This window comes from Oncorhynchus kisutch, linkage group LG11 (genome assembly GCF_002021735.2).
Source record: "Oncorhynchus kisutch isolate 150728-3 linkage group LG11, Okis_V2, whole genome shotgun sequence".
NCBI lineage: Eukaryota > Metazoa > Chordata > Actinopteri > Salmoniformes > Salmonidae > Oncorhynchus > Oncorhynchus kisutch.
The window spans coordinates 62205367-62225894 of NC_034184.2; the positions used below are offsets into that span (position 1 = coordinate 62205367).

Genomic DNA, 20528 nt, shown 5'->3' on the forward strand with positions numbered 1-20528 from the left:
AATCAGTAATTGTTTCAAAACATCTGCTGCCATGTCAGTAATGCGTCATGAAACAGTGTTGTTTGATGAAGGTATTGTCTGTATATTTGCTTTGGCCTTTCCCCCCAGCATTGTCCCAGTCATATCTGTGGCAGCAGGAAGAATAAAATCCTCCACAATAGTATGGGGCTTGCCTGTCCTAGCCACTCGGTAGCTCACCATATAAGACTCTTATAGACCCTTCTTATTGATGGTATCTGTTGCCTGTTGCTTTTATACATGTCTGACTACTCGAAACTTGTCTTAATTCTCGCTCAAAAAACTACTGTGGCTTATTTTTCAAATTGTCATGTTTCTTTTCTAAATGTCTGCGCAAGAGTGAAGGTGATTGGATGTTACATTATTTGACTAGGCTACCTGTGTTTGACATTGTGTTGTTATTTCGCCGAACACTATATGGTTTAATTTGAACCTCACCCAAAGGTATAGCCCCGTAGGGAAATATAAATGTACCGTTTGAAAATGTGAAATGTTTTATTTTATTTTTTAAATGTGAATCACATTTTTATTTGGTGTACCCACGACGGCATTGCGTGTGTACCGCAGTTTGATAATACCTGTTCTACACCAACAAAATAAACATAAAACTCGACATCCCAATTATGATCTGGCTAAAAAGTTCTTAAATCTGTTATAGAACCCATTGCCCTCTGTGGTTGTGAGGTCTGTGGTCCACTTACCAATCAAGAATTCACAAAATGGGACAAAAAATAATAATTCTACAACCACCTAAAAAAGGAAGCAATGCCTACACATTCCACCACAAAGCCCTCACCAACAGAGAGATTAACCTAGAGAAGAGTCCCCTCAGCTGGTTCTGGGGCTCTGTTCACAAACACAAACAGACCCCACAGAGCAACACAATTAGACCCAACCAAATTATGAGAAAGCGAAAAGATAACTGTTTGACACACTGGAAGGAAGCAACCAAATACCTGAGCAAATTGGAATGCAATCTGGCCCTATATAGAGAGTACACAGTGGCAGAATACCTGACCACGTGACTGTCACAAAATTAAGAAAATCCTTGACTATACAGACTCAGTGAGCATAGCCTTGCTATTGAGAGGCCGCCATAGCCTGTCTTCTGAGAGCCAAGTCTGCCTATGTGCACACTGCCCACAAAATGAGGTGGAAACTGAGCTGCACTTCCTAACCTCCTGCCAAATGTATTAGAGATACATATTTCCCACAGATCACACAGACCTACAAAGAATTGGAAAACAAATCAAACATTGATTAACACTCATATCTGCCTTGGTAAACCTACACGAAAAACAGCCCTTATTTTAAGTGTTTCTAAAATCCCCTATGGGAAAATGAATGGTGTAAAATGAATGGAACCATTTCCCTGTTTGACCTCTAGTTGTATGGGTATTATGACTCATACAGTGGTAATCTATTGCCAGATAAGAGGTGAGAGGAACCATAGAACATAAAATGCAGGACAACAGGGAGGTGAAATTCAGTCAGGTTGCGTAGACAGATCAGGTCTTAAACCGGTTCATTTTTCTCCACGTCTCTGGCCTGTTGAATTTTTTTATTTTTTTTACAGTCTACATATTTAATCTAGAGCTATGCTCATCTTGATTTGAAAAAGAGACCCCCAAAAGGTTGCAGGGGATGAATTAACTGGTAATGAACTTTGGCTGTATCTTCTGTTTTTAATTCCCTATATGGTAAATGTTGTATAATGGTAACAAAAGGCCGAAAGTTGTGTTGAGCAGGATGAGAATAGGTCCTACAGGAAGGCCAGAAACTACCTACCCTCCAGGACACCTACAGAACCCGATGTCACAGGAAGGCCAAAAAGATAATCAAGGACAACAACCACCCAAGCCACTGCCTGTTCACCCCGCTACCATCCAGAAGGCAAGGTCAGTACAGGGGCATCAAAGCTGGGGCCGAGAAACTGAAAAATAGCTTATATCTCAAGGCCATCAGACTGTTAAACAGCCATCACTAGCACAGTGAGACTGCTGCCTACATACAGACTTGAAATGGATCACTAGTCACTTTAATAATGTAGTTTTAATAATGTTTACATATCTTGCATTTCTCATCTCATATGTGTATACTGTATTTTATACCATCTATTGCATCTTGCCTATGCCGCTCTGTCATTGCTCATCCATATATTTATGCATTCTTATTCCTTTACTTAGATTTGTATATATTAGGTAGTCGTTGTGGAATTGTTAGATATTGCTGCACTGTTGGAACTAGAAGCACAAGCATTTCGCTACACTTGCAATAACATCTGCTAACCATGTGTACGTGACCAATAAAATGTGTTTTGATTTGATTTAACTTCTTTAAAATGTATATGAAAACATGATATTGGAATGTATGGTAGAGGAAACTGGTAGAAACTGGTAGAGGAAACTGTTGAGCATTGTTTACGCTATGATTTAGATCGGGGCTTTATTTGATTAGAAATACAGGAGTTAATGGGTAACATACAGTAAGTGGGGGTAGGTAGGCTGGGACCGGCCTCACACTCCAGTACAGTAAGTGGGGGTAGGTAGGCTGGGACCGGCCTCACACTCCAGTACAGTAAGTGGCAGTGTATGCACCTTTCAGTTGGTTGCGATCCGCAATACAAATGTAAAGAAGAAGTAGCACCTAATTTCCTGTTCCTTAAACACGGATCCGTAGTGACAGCAAAATAACAATACATTCTCTCAACTATCCCTTTCCTCCCTAAAATGTCTAAACTACAGCAGATCAATGTATTTCTCAACGAAAAATTAACAGCAGTTCCTTTGGAGATATCCGTGTTAGTAAAAAAAACGATCGCAGAGCACCAGGAAGAAATCTCCCGTTTGAAACGGGCGAATGCACGTCTACGAAGACTGCTGGATTTGGTTTTCAAACCAGAGATAAAGTTGCATAGATTAGCAGGTTTGTGACTACGTCTCTCTATTTGACATTCATTTGACATTGTAGCCTAATTATAGTTATTTAAATTTGAGGGGCTTTGAGTAATACATAATTTCGCCTAGTCATACACATTTGCGGCCAAATTACAATTCCGTCCGGCAGACGGCGCTATTATTCCTATTACGTAGATTAGCCTGCTACATACATTCCAATTGGATGCAGATGACAGACTCGTGTCCCTCGGCGCCGGCTCGTACATAAACATCCCCCATTTAAGCTGCAAGGGGTCGATTTCCTGCTTAAATAGCAACAAATGATTGGAACCCCAGGAACTAGTACTTGGTTGCATAGCTTTTGGCCAAAATAACGAGAAGCATTCCGTTTTTAGATTATGCACGTTACAGCCTTCTGGTCTGCGAACATCAAAACGCATGCGTCTCATATGGAACGTGTGAGCGCCACCTGCAGATGTTTGTTGGTCGCATGAGTCCGTGGCTCTGTTCAAGGGTGTCAAGTGTGCCAAAGACTGGATATACTGATAAGATATATGTCTCGGCCCAAACAATGGAAGTCGTTGTCCACAAACGGCACGGCGGGCTCTCTCATTAATGTATTCCTTTTTTGAATATTCGAGGAGGGTTGTTAACGTCAACCGCCTATATTCAATCAAGAGAAACGCTATGCTACTAAGCTCATGCTATCAATATGCATAACCATCTGCTGGATGGAAAGAGATTTTCCATAGAGTTGGGCGTCTCGCCTCGTCTCTGGTCCAGGGCGTTACATTGTTACTTCTGAAGCTAGCTCGAGCAAAGATTTGTATAACTAAACCAAGAGACCACAGCCTGTCGTTTCCAATGGGAACAAATGAGACATAGTGGGCAGAACAAGCGAGGAGGGGGCAGAGCTAAGCACTAACTAGCAAGAGCCTATTGGCGCGTTCTAGCACCATCTGCATATTTCCGTTAGGAAACGCCGACTCTGAAGTGCGCCTGTCAAATAACTCAATTCGTCTTTGCTCTTCTAAACAAAATATTTCTAAAGACTTTAGTTTTAGAAACAGAAAACTATTGAGATCAAATGTTTCATCGATGAGATCATTTGCAGAATCTAGGCCAAAATCCATTTCGTTCCATCTTCTCCCACTGCCCACAAGTGGGCTTCCTCACCATATTTGGTGGTGAGTGGAACCGCCAAATATGTGTCTCATTGTTATATCTGTGGCTATGTCTGACAGCCCATGCTGTCAGACATTATAAATGGTACATACTGTAAAACTTAGATTAAACGCTGTCTCATATAGCCGCCTGTCCCTTTTAATATGGCACACATTTCAACAAATAAACAGCTGTTTCAAATAAACACCTAGTCTAAATGAATTGTTTACGAGGTTACCATGAATTGTTTTGAGGTTTAAATGTTCGATTTGTTACATTGAGTAATTAAGAAATGACTGGGAAAATGGCTATCGTTCCATTTTTATTACCAATAAGAAACTGCTAGCCCTTGGCTGCTAACAGCTGAGAACTGCTAGACAGCTGGCAAGCACAAAAACAGTCAGCAACTTCTGGAGTACGTCTGATCACCTTCTAGTGGTGAAACTAAAAACTGCCAAAAATGCTCAGTCAAAGGAGAATAATTATTCTGTCAAGGAATTTGTTTGTTTTGAAATAGAGGCATACTAAGACAAAACAAACGTAACACTGTGTAAAGGATAACACATCAGTGCAGCAAATTAAGAAATGGATTAAAATGCTGGATGTGACCTTTGCCTCTCCCGAGTCCATAGGGGAGTTGCAGTGATGGGACATGACTAACTACCAATTGGATTTCATGAAATTGGAGAGAAAAAGGGGTAAATGTACAACAAAAAGTGAATGCTGGAATTTTAAAAATTAACTTTGTAAATGAGCAAACGCTGTGTGCATTAAGGAAACAGACACCTGGCTCAAATAGAAGCCGGTCTCTAATAAGCACCTGTTGTTCAGTGATTTAAGCAAATAAAGGGCTATTAATTTACATTTGACGGTATACGAAGATGAGTCCTCTGTCTCTATGGCAAGTACACACTAGCTAGCTAGAGTATACGCTAGCTAGCTGGTACACACTAGCTGTAGTACACACTAGCTAGCTAGAGTATACGCTAGCTAGCTGGTACACACTAGCTGTAGTACACACTAGCTAGCTGGTATACACTAGCTGTAGTACACACCCTTGCTGTTGGTGGCGTTAACACAGAGTTTTTCATCCCAGAGGCGCAACATCTCGAGACTTCTGGGAACACTTGCGAAGCAGACTAGGCTGGCGTTTAGGTTTGGAGAAGTCAATGAGCGAAGTAAAAAAAAATACTTTAGTTGGTTCTCTCAATCTAAAGGCACAACATTAATTTGAGACAATGTCATAAGAAGTTGAATATGTTATTATTACAACCTTGTGAAAGTGGCAAACTGACAACTTTATATCCAAGGAGTGCCTTTGATTTGATGGCCTGCACATGCGAGACGATTGTTAGACTCAATTACGTGTTTCTGTGCATGAGCTTAGCTAGCCAACGTCGCCATGACATTGCCTACAAGCGTGATCGGGGATTTCTATTGTAGAAGCAGTTTCTGCCTATGTTCATACTGTACTGTCTTTGGCGGTAACACACCATCCTCTCTGGCACCATTCGACCTGTCTGAGCTCGTATGCCTCAGAGGGTCTGTGTCCTGAGAAGTTATCTGCTGTAGCCAGACCCTATTGAAGACAACTTGCAGACAAAGGCTTCTCAAAACCATCAATGAGCTTGCTGCACCTTTCTAATAGCAATCTGTCCCAGTCTTCAAAAGCAAACTGCTCTAATTCTTTCATGTTTGAGGGGTGCCCTCCAACTGCTTTTGTGAAAATTAGGGGAATTATCTAAGAAAAGTGCAACGGTGCCAATATACACAGTGTACAAAACATTAGGAACACCTGCTCTTTTCATGACAGACTGACCAGGTGAAAGCTATGATCCCCGATTGATGTCATTTAAATCCACTTCAATCAGTGTAGATGAAGGGGAGTAGACACGCTAAAAAAAACTTTTTTTAAGCAAGACAAAAGATTGAAGTGCCTTTGAATGGGTATGGTAGTAGGTGCCAGGTGCACTGGTTTGAGTGTATCAAGAACTGCAACGATGCTGGGGTTTTCACGCTGAACAGTTTCCCGTGTATGTCAAGAATGGTCCACCACCCAAAGCCAACTTGACAACTGTGGGAAGCATTGGAGTCAACATCGGCCAGCATCCCTGTCCATGCCCCGATGAATTGAGGCTGTCTTGAGGGCAAATAGGGGTGCTACTCAATATTAGGAAGGTGTTCCTAATGTTTTGTATATTTGGGTGCAACTGTAGCTACTGACTAAAAGAAAATGTGAGATGTTAGCTCTACTAGCTAGCCAATTATTATCTGCTCAATAATACTGCAATTACAATATATCATTTTGGCAGAAATATTGTCAGGAAATGTGGTTTTAGGGTCGTTCCATTTTATTTCCATCACTTTTTGATTTGAACAAAACTTTCCATATATATTTGCCCATGGTGTCTTTTATCCAACATATCATACTGAAACAGGAGTGGTCAGAAAATGACTATGGACCTGAATGACAAAACATTTAGGAGATAGAGGTGCTCTAAGTTGACCTGGTCAAAAAGTGATCAAAATCAAAGTGATTGTCAATCGTTTTCTATATTTTAGGCCATTTTGTCTTAAATTTTAATGAGTATTTTACTGTTGCAGCACATATTTTGATTGCATACTGTATACTGTGTGCAGAGTTACAGTTTCAGGATATACCATTGTACATGCATTCAAGTTAATTCACGCTGAAATGACTATTATGCATGTTTAACCAGCCTGGTCTCAGAGCATTTCATATGATTCTTTACGTTAATCAGAGACACTTCAATTAGTATGATATCTTACATTTTTTTATGGTATGTTTTAATTTGTATGATGTGTTACAAATTTGCAAAACGCATGACATGTTACGAATTCCATTTTTTTGTGACTAAGCTAATGTTAACTAGGCTAGGTGTTAAGGGTTGGAGTTAGCTAACAGTTTAACCTAACATGCTAAGTAGCTAAAAAGTAGTAAGTAGTTGAAAAGTTGGTAATTAGCTAAAATTGTCTGAGATGAGATTCGAAACTTTGGGTTGCTAGACGATTCCTTTATTGTTTTTGTTTTTTTGCCTTAAGTAGCCTTCTGTCTTATGTAACCATACCAAACCTCCCGGATTTAGGTTTACTATGTTACGTCTTTTCATCATATTTCATCCTTTCTCCTTACCCCCAGACCTCCAGCTGCTCACTCTCACTGAAGAGGAGGTTAACCCTGAGCAGCAGCACTGTGAGCAGGAATGGAGCGCCAATCTGGGGCTGCAGGAGTCTGATGCTGAAGAGTCTATGTGGAACTCTATCAATATAACTGTAGAGAACCGGACAAAATCTGATGGCGAGAGCTACAGCGAGTCCGAATCAACCAGTGACTATGAGCCCCCCTCTGACAGTGACAACAGTGAAAGTGATCATGTAAATATGGACAATAGAATACGATTGTCAGGGTTAAAGCCTCTTAAATCAAAGCGAGGAAGAGGACGGCCAAGGAAAGAAACTGGGGCGTTGCCTGATTTAAAATGTGATGTGTGCATAAAATGTTTTGCGACAGCAAGTGGTCTGAGAAGGCATCTGCGAAATTGGCACAGTGAAGAGAGACCAATAGGACTGCCAAGGAAAGAAACCAGTGAGTTGTCGGATCTGAAATGTAACGTTTGCGGAAAATGCTTGGCGACGGCACGTAGTCTGAAAAGGCATCTGCAACTCAGGCACAGCGAAGAGAGACCATACATGTGCGACACATGTGGACAATGTTTCGCCTTGAACCGCTATCTGATCCGGCACATGAAGATTCATGCTGATGAGAGACAACATTGCTGCACCAAATGTGGCAAACGTTTCTTTCACAAAGAAAGTCTGAAAAATCATATGGTTAATATTCACGCAGGGCTGGTTTTTAAATGTGATTTGTGTGGAAAATGCTTGTCAACAAAAGGTCGTCTGAAACTGCATCGGCAAAATCACACTGGGGAGAAATCCCATCCTTGCAAAGAATGTGACAAAGCCTTCGACTGCGAGTCTGGCTTGATAAAGCATATGAGGACTCACACTGGGGAGAAACCATTTCAGTGTAAAGAATGTGGCAAATGTTTCGGCGAGAAGGGAAGCCTGACAAAGCATATGATGACTCACACACAGGAGAAACCACATCGCTGCAACGAATGTGGCAGATGCTTCAATCTAAAGGGAAACCTGACCGTGCATATGAGGACACATACGGGGGAGGGAGTTCAATGCCATTTGTGTGGAACTTATTTGAAGTTAGCATCAAGTCTGAAGAGACATCTGCGAACTCACAGAAGAAGTATTCACAAAGACTGAATGTAGAGGAAGTATCAAGAGGACAGCTCTCTGATCACTGCTCTTGGGCACAGTCTGCCATTTGGAAATCTGTTCAATGGTCATTTTAAGAGATGTTACACTTTCAAGTTCAAGTTTGTCAGATGTCACGGAGCTAGGTCAGTCCGTGCCTGCGTTCTGACTTGTCATATTGAAACGGTTTAGGCCTATTGGCTTATGAAATGAATGTATTAAATGTTGTGAGGAGAAACGCATGTTAGTTTGTTGTCAGATGCCAACATTCAATTGGTTTTGGGCACGCCAAATATTTGCTTGAAGCTCTGCTAATTTACTTTGTCTAGTCATGCTTTTGCTTATTCATTTTACCATTCAAATGCACATGTTTTGGTTATGTTAAAGGTAGAAATTGTTTGCAAACTTAACCTGGTAAGGGTAATTTGAAAGGAGAATAGTTTGTTCCGCTCTGTCATGCTCCCAGCCTGGTCTCATAGACTAGACGTATTATAGTAAACGTAACTCCTAAGCCAGCTAGCTAACATTAGCTGCCTAGCTAAAGTTAGCCACACAAAATTTGAATTTGTAACGCATAGATTTTTGCAAATTCATAACATATTGTACATTTTAGCAAATTCTCATATTACACAAAATGTATGATGGACATCCACAAATCAATACATACCATGCGCAACGTAACATACTAAATGGAGTGTTGCGGATTTACATACAGAATATTACAAAATGCTCAAAGACCAGGCTGATGATCCACTGCATCTGGAGGTGTGTCCAACAGAGAAGCGCAACTTACCCTGTGTTACTGGGTTCTGTAATGTGGTTGAATCCCAGGGGGGGTGGAGAAATGTTACACAAATCTATTATATGCTTTATGCAAACACGGTTATTGAAGTGTGTGTGTATTTATGAATTGTCAATGTGATTACCTTCTTATGGTTATTGATCATTTCATTTATGTATTTTGACCATTAATTGTGATCGATCAAAAGTGGTACATTCCAAGGTGAGGCTTGAGGGACTTGTACTTAAACCTTGCCATTTCATTGTTGGCCAGACAGAGACAGGGCTAAGGTTCCATGCTGGCCGTAGGGGACGCACTTTTCACGACACTTTGATACAAAGTGATTTTCGTAGCGGGTTAGGAGAGCATTTTCTCTAACCCTAACTCTTTCCCTAACCTTAACCTCAATCTCCTAACCTGCTGCGGAAAAGTCACGTCAGTGTCGTAAAAAGTTTTTTCCCGCTTGCATAAACCAGGCATGATGGAGGCCTGGTTTATTTTGAGCTCTCCACTTATTTGATTTGCCCCCAGTTTGTTTCCTCGGCTTGTTATTTTCCGTTGTATATATGTAAAGAGTGTACAGTTTGCCAACTACTCTACTTCACTGTAAATAAACATCCGCCCCTGGACATTGCACTGCTACTTCTTGTCTGCTTCCTCCCTGAAACCTCCACCTTCAGGGGAGCCTCCATTACATCAGACATTATCAGAACTCTAACCAGATGAACCAGGTTTTTGTAGATCTAGCTGTATGCCTTCACTCCAAATGAATGGAAAATATAACAATCAAATCGAACCAGGAAATTATGGAGGCGATATGTTCCATTCATTTGGGATTGAGGTATATAGTTGGATCTAACACAGCAGATTGCCAGAGATGTTGACATATCTCAATATTAGTCAACTTTTCAGTTCAGTGAAATGTCACTTTAATTTCTAATAAATAGAACGTGTTATGATTGAGTGACTCAGGACAGCTAGGCTACTGGCATTAGTCTGTTCACAAAGCTCTAATGGTGTGTGATGTGGTAACAATGTTGCTATTTAAGGATTATCAGGTTGAAAACATGTTTTCCTTAGTCTTACACGGTTACTTTATTGGAATAACATTCATTTGTATCCACTGTAGTTTTTGAATCACTGCAGAGTTGTTTCCCGTTTCAGTCACCTCTTTGGTCACGTTAGTGTGGGTAAAATAAAATAAAAACTAAATATTGACAAATAGTGCATCCCACAATGCAGGCGATGTTCAGTAAAATATCAATATCATATGTTCTTACCGGCGACGGTCCTTACCTGTGAGTGTTCTGCTCAAACAACTCGAGGGTGACATGTAATCCAGCACGCAAACAAAACTTGTGGGAGTTGTAGTTCACATGATACTTTTTTTTTTTTTTTACTTTCTGAGATGTCTTACTGCTTGAGCATCACATATTTTTATAACAGGCATCGAATATAAATTAATCCACATTTTATTTTTTAGATATAGGCCTATCTAAAAATGACCCCGTTTTTCATTAATTTGATTATACAATTTTGAATCCCATTGAAAATAATACGGGACTAGATACCCTCAATGAAAGGGGAAAAGACAGTCATTGTCCCACCGTTTTCGGTACTAGCCCTATTTGTCTCTTTTCAGCATTTTAAGTTTATCAAATTTCTTCCTTTCTCCTTACCCTCAGACCTCCAGCTGCTCACCCTCACTGAAGAGGAGGTTAACCCTGAGCAGCAGCACTGTGAGCAGGAATGGAACGCCAATCTGGGGCTGCAGGAGTCTGATGCTGAAGAGTCTATATGGAACTCTATCAACATCATAACCGTAGAGAACCGGACAGAATCTGATGGCGAGAGCTACACCGAGTCCGAATCAACCAGTGACTATGAGCCCCCCTCTGACAGTGACAACAGTGAAAGTGATCAGGTAAATGTGGAGAATAGAATACGATTGTCAGGGTTACAGCCTCTTAAATCAAAGCGAGGAAGAGGACAGCCAAGGAAAGAAACTGGGGCGTTGCCTGATCTGAAATGTGATGTGTGCGGAAAATGCTTGGCGACAGCACGTAGTCTGAAAAGGCATCACCAAAATCGGCATCTTGAGGAGAGACCAAGAGGACGGCCAAGGAAAGAAACAAGTGAGTTGCCTGATCTGAAATGTGACGTTTGCGGAAAATGCTTTGTGACAAGAGGTGGTCTACGAATGCATGAGAAAAATAGGCACAGTGAAGAGCGACCATACATGTGCGACATATGTGGCCAAGGTTTTGTCCTGAACTGCTACCTGATCCGACACATGAAGACTCACACTGAGGAGGGACAACATTGCTGTACCGTATGTGGCAAATGTTTCAATCACAAGAATAACCTGAAAAATCATATGGGTACTCATACAGGGCCGACTTTTAAATGTGATTTGTGTGGAAAATGCTTGACAACAAAAGGAAGTCTGAAACAGCATCAGCAAAATCACACTGGGGAGAAATTGTATCCGTGCAAAGAATGTGACAAATCCTTCAGCATTAAGGGAAGCCTGATATTGCATATGAGGACTCATACAGGGGAGAAACCATTTCGATGCAAAGAATGTGGCAAGTGCTTCAGCGACAAGGGAACCCTTACAAAGCATATGATGACTCACACAGAGGAGAAACCACATAGCTGCAACAAATGTGGCAAATGCTTCAGTCTAAAGGGAAACCTGACAGTGCATATGAAGGTTCATACAGGGGAGGGCGTTCAATGTCATTTGTGTGGAACTCACTTGAAGTTAGCATCAAGTCTGAAGAGACATCTGCGAACTCACAAAATAAATGCACAATGACTAAGAACACATAACAATGCCCTTTGTGTAAAATGTGTTGCATGGAAGAGACTATTATAAGAGCACATCTCACTGGGCACATACATCTGGTCAACTCTAGTTTTGATTTCAATTAGGTTGAGTTGTCAACTAACATGTAGGGCTTCCGTAAATGTGAAATCAACAAAATATTTCACAATTGGATTTAGGTTAATAGTTGGGTGAAACAAATACAATTCCCTTACATTGATAACTTCTGGCAAATCCAATCAGTTTTCCACATTGATTCAATGTCATCACATTGATTTGTTGCTGTTGAAATGATGTTTGAACAAAGTTGATTACACCCCTTTTTGTCCAATAGGATGTCACTATAACTTTACCGGGTCACTACTGGGACAAGCCAATTTGCTTACTCTAAGTACTTTAAACAATGCATAAACCTAAAGTTTTGCAGTATAAATGACTATCATTGATAAACATTTAAATATAAGCAAAAACATGTACAGTTGAAGTGGGAAGTTTAAATACACTTAGGTTGGAGTCATTAAAACTCGTTTTTCAACCACTTCACAAATTTCTTGTTAACAAACTATAGTTTTGCCAAGTCGGTTAGGACATTTACTTTATGCATGACACAAGCCATTTTTCCAACAATTGTTTACAGACATTTTTTCACTTATAACTCACTGTATCACAATTCCAGTGGGTCAGAAGTTTACATACACTAAGTTGACTGTGCCTTTAAACAGCTTGGAAAATTCCAGAAAATGATGTCATGGCTTTAGAAGCTTCTGATAGGCTAATTGACATAATTTGAGTCAATTGGAGGTTTACCTGTGGATGTATTTCAAGGCCTACCTTCAAACTCAATGCCTCTTTGCTTGAAATCATGGGAAAATCAAAATAAGTCAGCCAAGACCTCAGGAAAGAATTGTAGACCTCCACAAGTCTGGTTCATCCTTGGGAGCAATTTCCAAACGCCTGAAGGTACCACGTTCACCTGTACAAACAATAGTACGAAAGTATAAACACCATGGGACCACACAGCCGTCATACTGCTCAGGAAGGAGACGCGTTCTGACTCCTAGAGATTAACGTACTTTGGTGCGAAAAGTGCAACAGAGCAAAGGACCTTGTTGAGATGTTGGAGGAAACGGGTACAGAAGTATCTATATCCACAGTAAAATGAGTCCAATATCGACATAACCTGAACGGCCGCACAGCAAGGAAGAAGCCACTGCTCCAAAACCGCCATAAAAAAGCCAGACTACGATTTGCAACTGCACGTGGGGCAAAGACTGTACTTTTAGGAGAAATGTCCTCTGGTCTGATGAAACAAAAATAGAACTGTTTGGCCATAATGACCATCATTATGTTTGGAGGAAAAAGGCAGAAGAACACCATCCCAACCGTGACGCACGGGTGTGGCAGCATCATGTTGTGGGGGTGCTTTGCTGCAGGAGGGACTGGTGCACTTCACAAAATAGATGGCATCATGAGGATGGAAAATTATGTGGATAAATTGAAGCAACATCTCAAGACACCAGTCAGTAAGTTAAAGCTTGGTCACAAATGGTTCTTCCAAATGGACAATGACCCTCAGCATACTTCCAAAGTTGTGGCAAAATGGCTTAAGGATAACAAAGTCAAGGTATTGGAGTGGCCATCACAAAGCCCTGACCTCAATCCTACAGAACATTTGTGGGCAGAACTGAAAAAGCGTGTGCGAGCAAGGAGGCCTACAAACCTGACTCAGTTAAACCAGCTCTGTCAGGAGGAATGGGCCAAAATTCACCCAACTTATTGTGTTAAGCTTGTGGAAGGCTAACCGAAGGCTACTAATTGAGTGTATGTAAACTTCTGACCCACTGGGAATGTGATGAAAGAAATAAAAGCTGAAATAAATCATTCTCTCTACAATTATTCTGACATTTCACATTCTTAAAATAAAGTGGTGATCCTAACTAACCTAAAACAGGGAATTTGTACTAGGATTAAATGTCGGGAATTGTGGAAAAACTGAGTTTAAACGTATTTGGCTAAGGTGTATGTAAACTTCCGACTTAAACTGTTTGACGTGTAACTATTTGTAATTTTAAAATGTTAATTTTTTTATGGTTGCAAAAGGTGAAGGACTCAAATGCCGCTGCAATTTATGAACAACCCAATTTCTGATTTAATTGTGAGCTAAGTAGATCTGTATGTAGCAGCCCCCCATTATCGTTATGGTGGTTATTGGTTAACATCTGGTCTAGGCCTATAGGACCACGATTTGAGTGGATTAGTTTTTTTATATTTTATCTCCCTAATATAGGCAGGTTATGGGGATCTCACAATTAATGTTCTGATGAAATTGATTGCATGGATTATGTAATCTGAAGGGAATATCTACATTTGGATGGGATACTGTATATTTCTACTATCCTTCCCGTTGTTGTTTCTCGATTTCTGGTATTACTGTCAGTTAATGTTTTGCCAATGTTGATATTCTTGGTTGGTTTCTGTGTTGTTAGTCATTGTCTCTTTTTTTGCCAGTTGCTCTTTTCGTTTTGTTCTACTTTTCTAGTTATTGGCCAGTTTTTTTTGTTTAGTTGCTATTGACCACTTCTATCAGCTATCGAGGCCAGGGGTTCTTAAACTTTTTCAGCCTGGGACCCAAATGAGAAATTCTGTGTTTTCCTGGGACCCAAGTTTACGAAAACATGCAACTATACGTAAATATGGTACATTGCCATTAAGCCTAAAACAAATGCAATATAGACAAAATCAAATAACAATTAAATTAAATATCCATATAGATATCTATTAATGTTCATTTTCCCCCATTAAAAACATTCTTACATATCTGTCTAGGTTGGAACTGTTGCTGTTAAAATACAATAAATCATTTTCATTCTGAACTGGAATAAACGGATTGATCACATCACACAGATGAATAACAGAACACACACAGGATTTTTGATAGTGCAACCCTAAGTAGCAGTACAGATAAAAATGATCAGGCCTACTGTACATCTTACTGTAGAAACTATTGTTGGAAAAAAGTAGAAGTTGGAACTGTGACTGTTAACTTCCCCGCACAAAACACATTGTGGGCGCTCCTAGTTATTTCTAAAAGTTTGTATGAAACCAAGAGAGAAAGAACTCGTTGCTGTATTTGCGTTTCATGACGATTGAGTTCAGTCAGAACTTGTGGCTAGTTGGAGTCAATTCGATGACGGCTGTAAGTGGGAATGAGAAGCCAGCGGCTGACAGCACTTCATCTGCTGCTTAATAACCTCTTATGGCTGCGATCCCCGTACAGGGATCAACATCCGGGGAAATGTCAGAGTGACTAACTAAAAATACGTCGTAACATTAAACATTCTTGAAAATGCAAGTGTCTTACATCCTTCAAAAGATTAGAATCTTGGTAATCAAACTACGTTTTCTGATTTAAAATAGCTATTACAGAGAACAAATGCCATGCTTTTGTTTGAGAAGAGCGATCAACAACAAACATTTTCCGCCATGACAGTTTTGACACATTCACATCTGAAGTTAAAATTATGACTTACATTGTGATATCTTGCTCTTATTTCTCTTCCTGCGGGTCCCAGTGATCAAATGAAGTGCCGTTTTCTTTGATAAAATCCATTTTTATAGCCTAAAACGAAACATTTTGTAAACCGTTTGTGTCGTGAATTCCATCTCTATCAACTTTTGACGGAGCATTCAACGTAATTACACACACTAATCAATCGTTTATCTAGTCATAGTTGGTTTCATTGCAATCCTCTGGATGTTTGCAACACAGCCAAACTTGATAGTTTTTTTTGCGGGGAGTATTGACCGAAGTGAACTGATTTGAAGACAACGAGCAAAGACCTCATTGCGCACCAATAATATTAGCGAAGCTTCGTTGACTGTATTTCTGCCCAATGACCACTGATCTTCTTGAAATCTAACTGGGTAGATAGCCAATGAGCTGAGGTAAACGCCAGTATGTGATGGTTATGGGTTGGACCACCATCCCTTGTTTGTAAACAAGAACTTCATTCTCGCCATTGACCATCAGACTAGTTGCAGTCACGCTTGTTACGCAAAGCATTATTTTGGAAGGTGTTTTTTCAACGATTTCATTGAAGACATCATGGCGAATAAATCAGGAAAAGCGAAGTCCAAGTCTAAGTATACAGATTTGCACCAGATTATAAAAGAGATTGATCGGGAAAGTGAGACAGATTTTTTGTTTGAGGAATCTTTGAGTGAACACAGTTATGATTGAAACATTGAGGAGCTGTTTCTGCAAGGACAGGACGTACTTCTGGACTGGTAAGTGCTAATGACGTTTTATGAAATATAAATATATATATTTGCAATGAAATGTGCGATGAAATGTACACATTGGCTATAGTGTGTGTGTGTGTATGTTTGGGTGTGTGTGTATATGTATGTGTATATACAGTGGGGAGAACAAGTATTTGATACACTGCCGATTTTGTAGGTTTTCCTACTTACAAAGCATGTAGAGGTCTGTAATTTTTATCATAGGTACACTTCAACTGTGAGAGACGGAATCTAAAACAAAAATCCAGAAAATCACATTGTATGATTAAGTAATTCATTTGCATTTTATTTTCCTCATTTTGTCTGTCATAGTTGAAGTGTATCTATGATGAAAATTACAGGCCTCATGTTTTTAAGTGGGAGAACTTGCACAATTGGTGGCTGACTAAATACTTTTTTGCCCCACTGTATCTTCAGGCGGAAATTGAGAACAAGGGATGCAGCCATAACAAATTAACGACAGCGCTGCCGTGTGTGGATCGAGTAATCTAAACCACGAAGCACACGCACATCTCCCTCCTGCAGCTGCCAAACTGAGCAGACACCGCTGGTAAGCAGAGAACGCCATTGCACTTGGCCAAATCAATTAGAGTAATTAATGAAATAATTATACATTTACTTTGACACGTCTCTACCCACCATTAACAGGTCCACGACCCATACTTTAAGAAAGACTGATCTAGGCTATAATGACCATAAAGTAAATGCACCTCCCACCTGGGGGGGCCAAAATGCAATTTCAGAATGTGGACGGAGGACATGTCACCCCACCACATTCTGAAATTGCATTTTGTCCCCCCCAGTTTTATCATTGGAATGTGATACAGAATGAGGCAACTGTGTGCTTTAGGACCTTTTGGACGCCTCCCAGCGGTCGGGTAGGCTGTTTGGAGTGTTTATCTGACTGGATAAAAAAATGAAATAATAATTATGTCCCCCCCACTTCTAAAACCAAAGTTGCGTCCCTGAGTGTGCCTATAGGCTATTTATTGTGGTCTCAATCAAATGATCCACAGCCTATAGGCTCAGAGAAGCATAGAGCAAAGTTCTATTTCTGAGGTAGCTGCTGGGATGGTCTAAATAAAACTAGGCTGCACTACACACTGCAATGGATATTCAAACCCTGAGCCCTGGCCTGCTCTGCATTTGCTGATTAAAAACTTTTTTGTGTGCTGCCTAACTAATGGATGTGCTGCGTAGGCCTACCATGGCAGTTCAGGAGAGTCAAATGTTTTTTCTGAAAATCATTTTTGATTATTAATAATCATTGCGTGCAGACTAGCCTATAGCCTATGTTCTGTTTAGGTTGCGAAGGATAGCGCGAAGATGAGAAAGAGGACTCACATTTTTGATAGCTTGCTACTACTATAATTGATTTGAATAAAAACGATGTTTCACGCCCATGATTTATTTATCCGAGTTATTGACCTCACAATAAGCCAGATTCGAGTCATTTACATTGTGGTGCTGAAACTTGAAGCAGCAGCTGCACCACAAACAATCGGAAATGGACAGCTCATGGTTCTGAAAGTAGGCAAATTCGAGTAGGCATAATTTAGTTCAACATCTTCATTATAATTACATTTGACTAACAACAAGAGGACTTTGTGTTGATGGCTATTTCTTCCTATTTAAGAAATAAGAGGTAGGCCTACCTGTTTGACAGATTAAATTAGGCTATAGGCTGCTATATCCATAGATTTGTAGGTCAATTCCTCCACCCACCATGCACTCTTTAAATAGCCTCCTTTCTTTTTTTGCACACTTTGTACAAAATAATAAAATGCAGTACTACAGGATATTTCTTAACGTAGCTCTTTATTAGCTAGCTATAACTGGCATGTTCACGTATCGCCAACCATTTGGGTGGTCTTAACCAATCATAGCACAGTATGATATGGCGGTAAAATGCATCCAATTACAATTCAGTATGTTTACACATATGAATATTACATCCCCCTTCTTTTAGAACAAAATTCTAAGGGTTTCTTTTGAATACATGCTCTGTAGTTTGAACTCAAGGTAAGTAACCATTTATATTGCCTACTACACCAACTGAATCAACATAGACTCTGAAACAATAATCCAACATACTGTTACTTTTCTAACAAGGGATTCTCAGCAACACAGCTTTCACTGTAGAAATAAAATCTTAATATTTCAAACAAATACAATACCAAAGCATTTCAAGTGAACTTTCAATAACAAGTTTACAGTCTGGAACTCTTTTAGGGCAGCGATCCGCCTACACCCATTGACATATCACAGGTCTAAACACCTCTCTTCCTGACCTTGTGCGATATGATGCTGAGCATGCTTCTGTGTCAGTCAACAGTTCTTGTGGTGTTGCAGGTAAGTATGGTGTATGTTGTGCTGTGTGTGTGTTTAGTCCATCATGTTCTCTTTCAGGGGAACAGTTCATCTCATCAGTGTGTTGTTCTTTGGTGTCCAGTAGGTGATGACGATTGCGGCGGTACACCGCTCCTTCTGCGGTGCGGACGTGATATGAACGTTCAGTGTCAGCTGGCTGGATGACGACTGCTGGCTTCCAGAGGCCATGCTCCTGGATTCTAACTGACTCTCCGTCGATCAGTGGTGGCAGTGGTCTAGCTGACCTGTCGTAGTATCGCTTTTGTTGTTGTTGTCTCTGTGCACGTTTTCCATGCATTTCCTTGTAGCTGACGACCTCAGGTTGCAGCTGCTGGTTGGTGCTGGGAAGGATTGAGCGAAGTTAGCGGCTCATCAACAGCTGGGCTGGTGATTTGAAGTTGTCAACTGGAGTGTTGCGGTATTCAAGGAGACTGAGGTAGGGGTCTCTCTTGTCTGCTTTTGCTTTGTCCATGAGGGATTTATCAATCTGCACAGATTTCAGCAAGGCCATTACTTTGAGGGTAATGTGGGCTTGTGGTGACATGTGTAAACTCCCATGCTTTTGTGAAGGATTCAAACTCATTTGATTTGTAACAGGGCACATTATCAGATATTAAAGTCTCTACAATGCCATGCCTGGCAAAGGCTGCTTTCAGATTGTGTATCACGGCTGCAGATGTGGTGCTGTGAAGCTTGTAGAGTTCGAAGTATCTGCTGTAGTAGTCCACTGTTACGATGTAGTCCTCGTTGTTCCAGGTGAACAGATCCGTTGCCACGACCTGCCAGGGTCGGTCTGGGATACAGTAAGGTAACATTGGCTCCTTGGTGTTTGAGGAGCGTCGTTCAAGACATATGGCGCATTTACCAACAATGTCCTCTATTTGTTCGCACAATCCGTGCCAAAACAAAATGTCCCGTGCGCTCTGTTCGCACTTTTCCATGCCCATCTGTCCAGCATGGATCTTTGTCAAAATCTCTTCTCTGAGACTGGTAGGAATAATTATGTTCTCTCCTTTGAAAATGTTTCCGTTGATCTGTGATAGTTTATCATGATGGTTCCAGAATTCTGAGACGCTCTGAGGGCATTTTCTCCTCTCCTCAGGCCATCCATCCTGTATGACTTCCTCAGCTGTGCGAGTTGCGAGTCCTTTTCTGTTTCTCCTTCAGTTTTGTGTCACTAACTGGTAAGTTGCTGTACACAGTGTGCACTTGCATGTCCATGCCTTCACTGAGGCTGCTGTCCTTATAGGTAAGAAACTTTCTGGAGAGTGTGTCTGCGACAGGGATGTCTTTGCCTAGACGGTGAGTGATTGTGAAGTCGTATTTTTGTAGTTGAAGGATCATTCTCTGTAGCCTTGGCGGGGCTGCGGCTAGTGGTTTCCTCATAATTGACTCAAGGGGCTTGTGGTCGGATTCCACAATGACTTGTCGTCCATATATGTACTGATGGAAACGTTTACATCCGAACAGAATGGCGTAGAGCTCCTTTTCGATTTGAGCGTAGTTGATTTCACAGTCTGTGAGAGATTTGGAAGCGTAGCTGATGGACTTTCCTTCTTGCAGTAGCACTGCACCTAGTCCATACTTCGACACGGGTGCGAACTTGGCTAAGTAGTTGACCATGCCAAGCACTGTTTCCAGCTCTGCACGGTTCTTTGGTGGCTCCATTTCTTTTATGGCTAAGATCTTCTGTGGATCTGGCTTGATTCCAGTCGCTGTGAGAAGATGTCTGAAGTAGCTGACCTCTGTAGCGCCGACTGTGCTCTTCTTGGGGTTGAGCCGGACTCCTCTCTCGCGGGACCTTTGCAGCATCATGCGGAGGTTTCGGTCGTGCTCCTCTTTGGTTCGACCATAGACAAGGATGTCGTCCACA

At 40.9% G+C, this 20528-nt stretch overlaps 1 protein-coding gene across 2 annotated transcripts; it reads left to right on the forward strand.

Annotated features, from left to right (window-relative positions):
• The first annotated feature begins 2670 nt into the window (after positions 1-2670).
• Positions 2671-12537, forward strand: LOC109899449 (zinc finger protein OZF-like). Of its 2 annotated transcripts, none has more exons than XM_020494695.2 (2): positions 2671-2943; positions 10839-12537. In XM_020494695.2, exons 1-2 carry the CDS (start codon positions 2748-2750, stop codon positions 11972-11974), a joined length of 1332 nt encoding a protein of 443 aa, XP_020350284.1. In that variant the 5' UTR covers positions 2671-2747; the 3' UTR covers positions 11975-12537. The 2 variants fall into 2 exon arrangements, with proteins under 2 accessions (XP_020350284.1, XP_020350283.1); XM_020494694.2 differs by lacking the exon at positions 10839-12537 and adding an exon at positions 7240-9787.
• The last annotated feature ends 7991 nt before the right edge of the window (positions 12538-20528 follow it).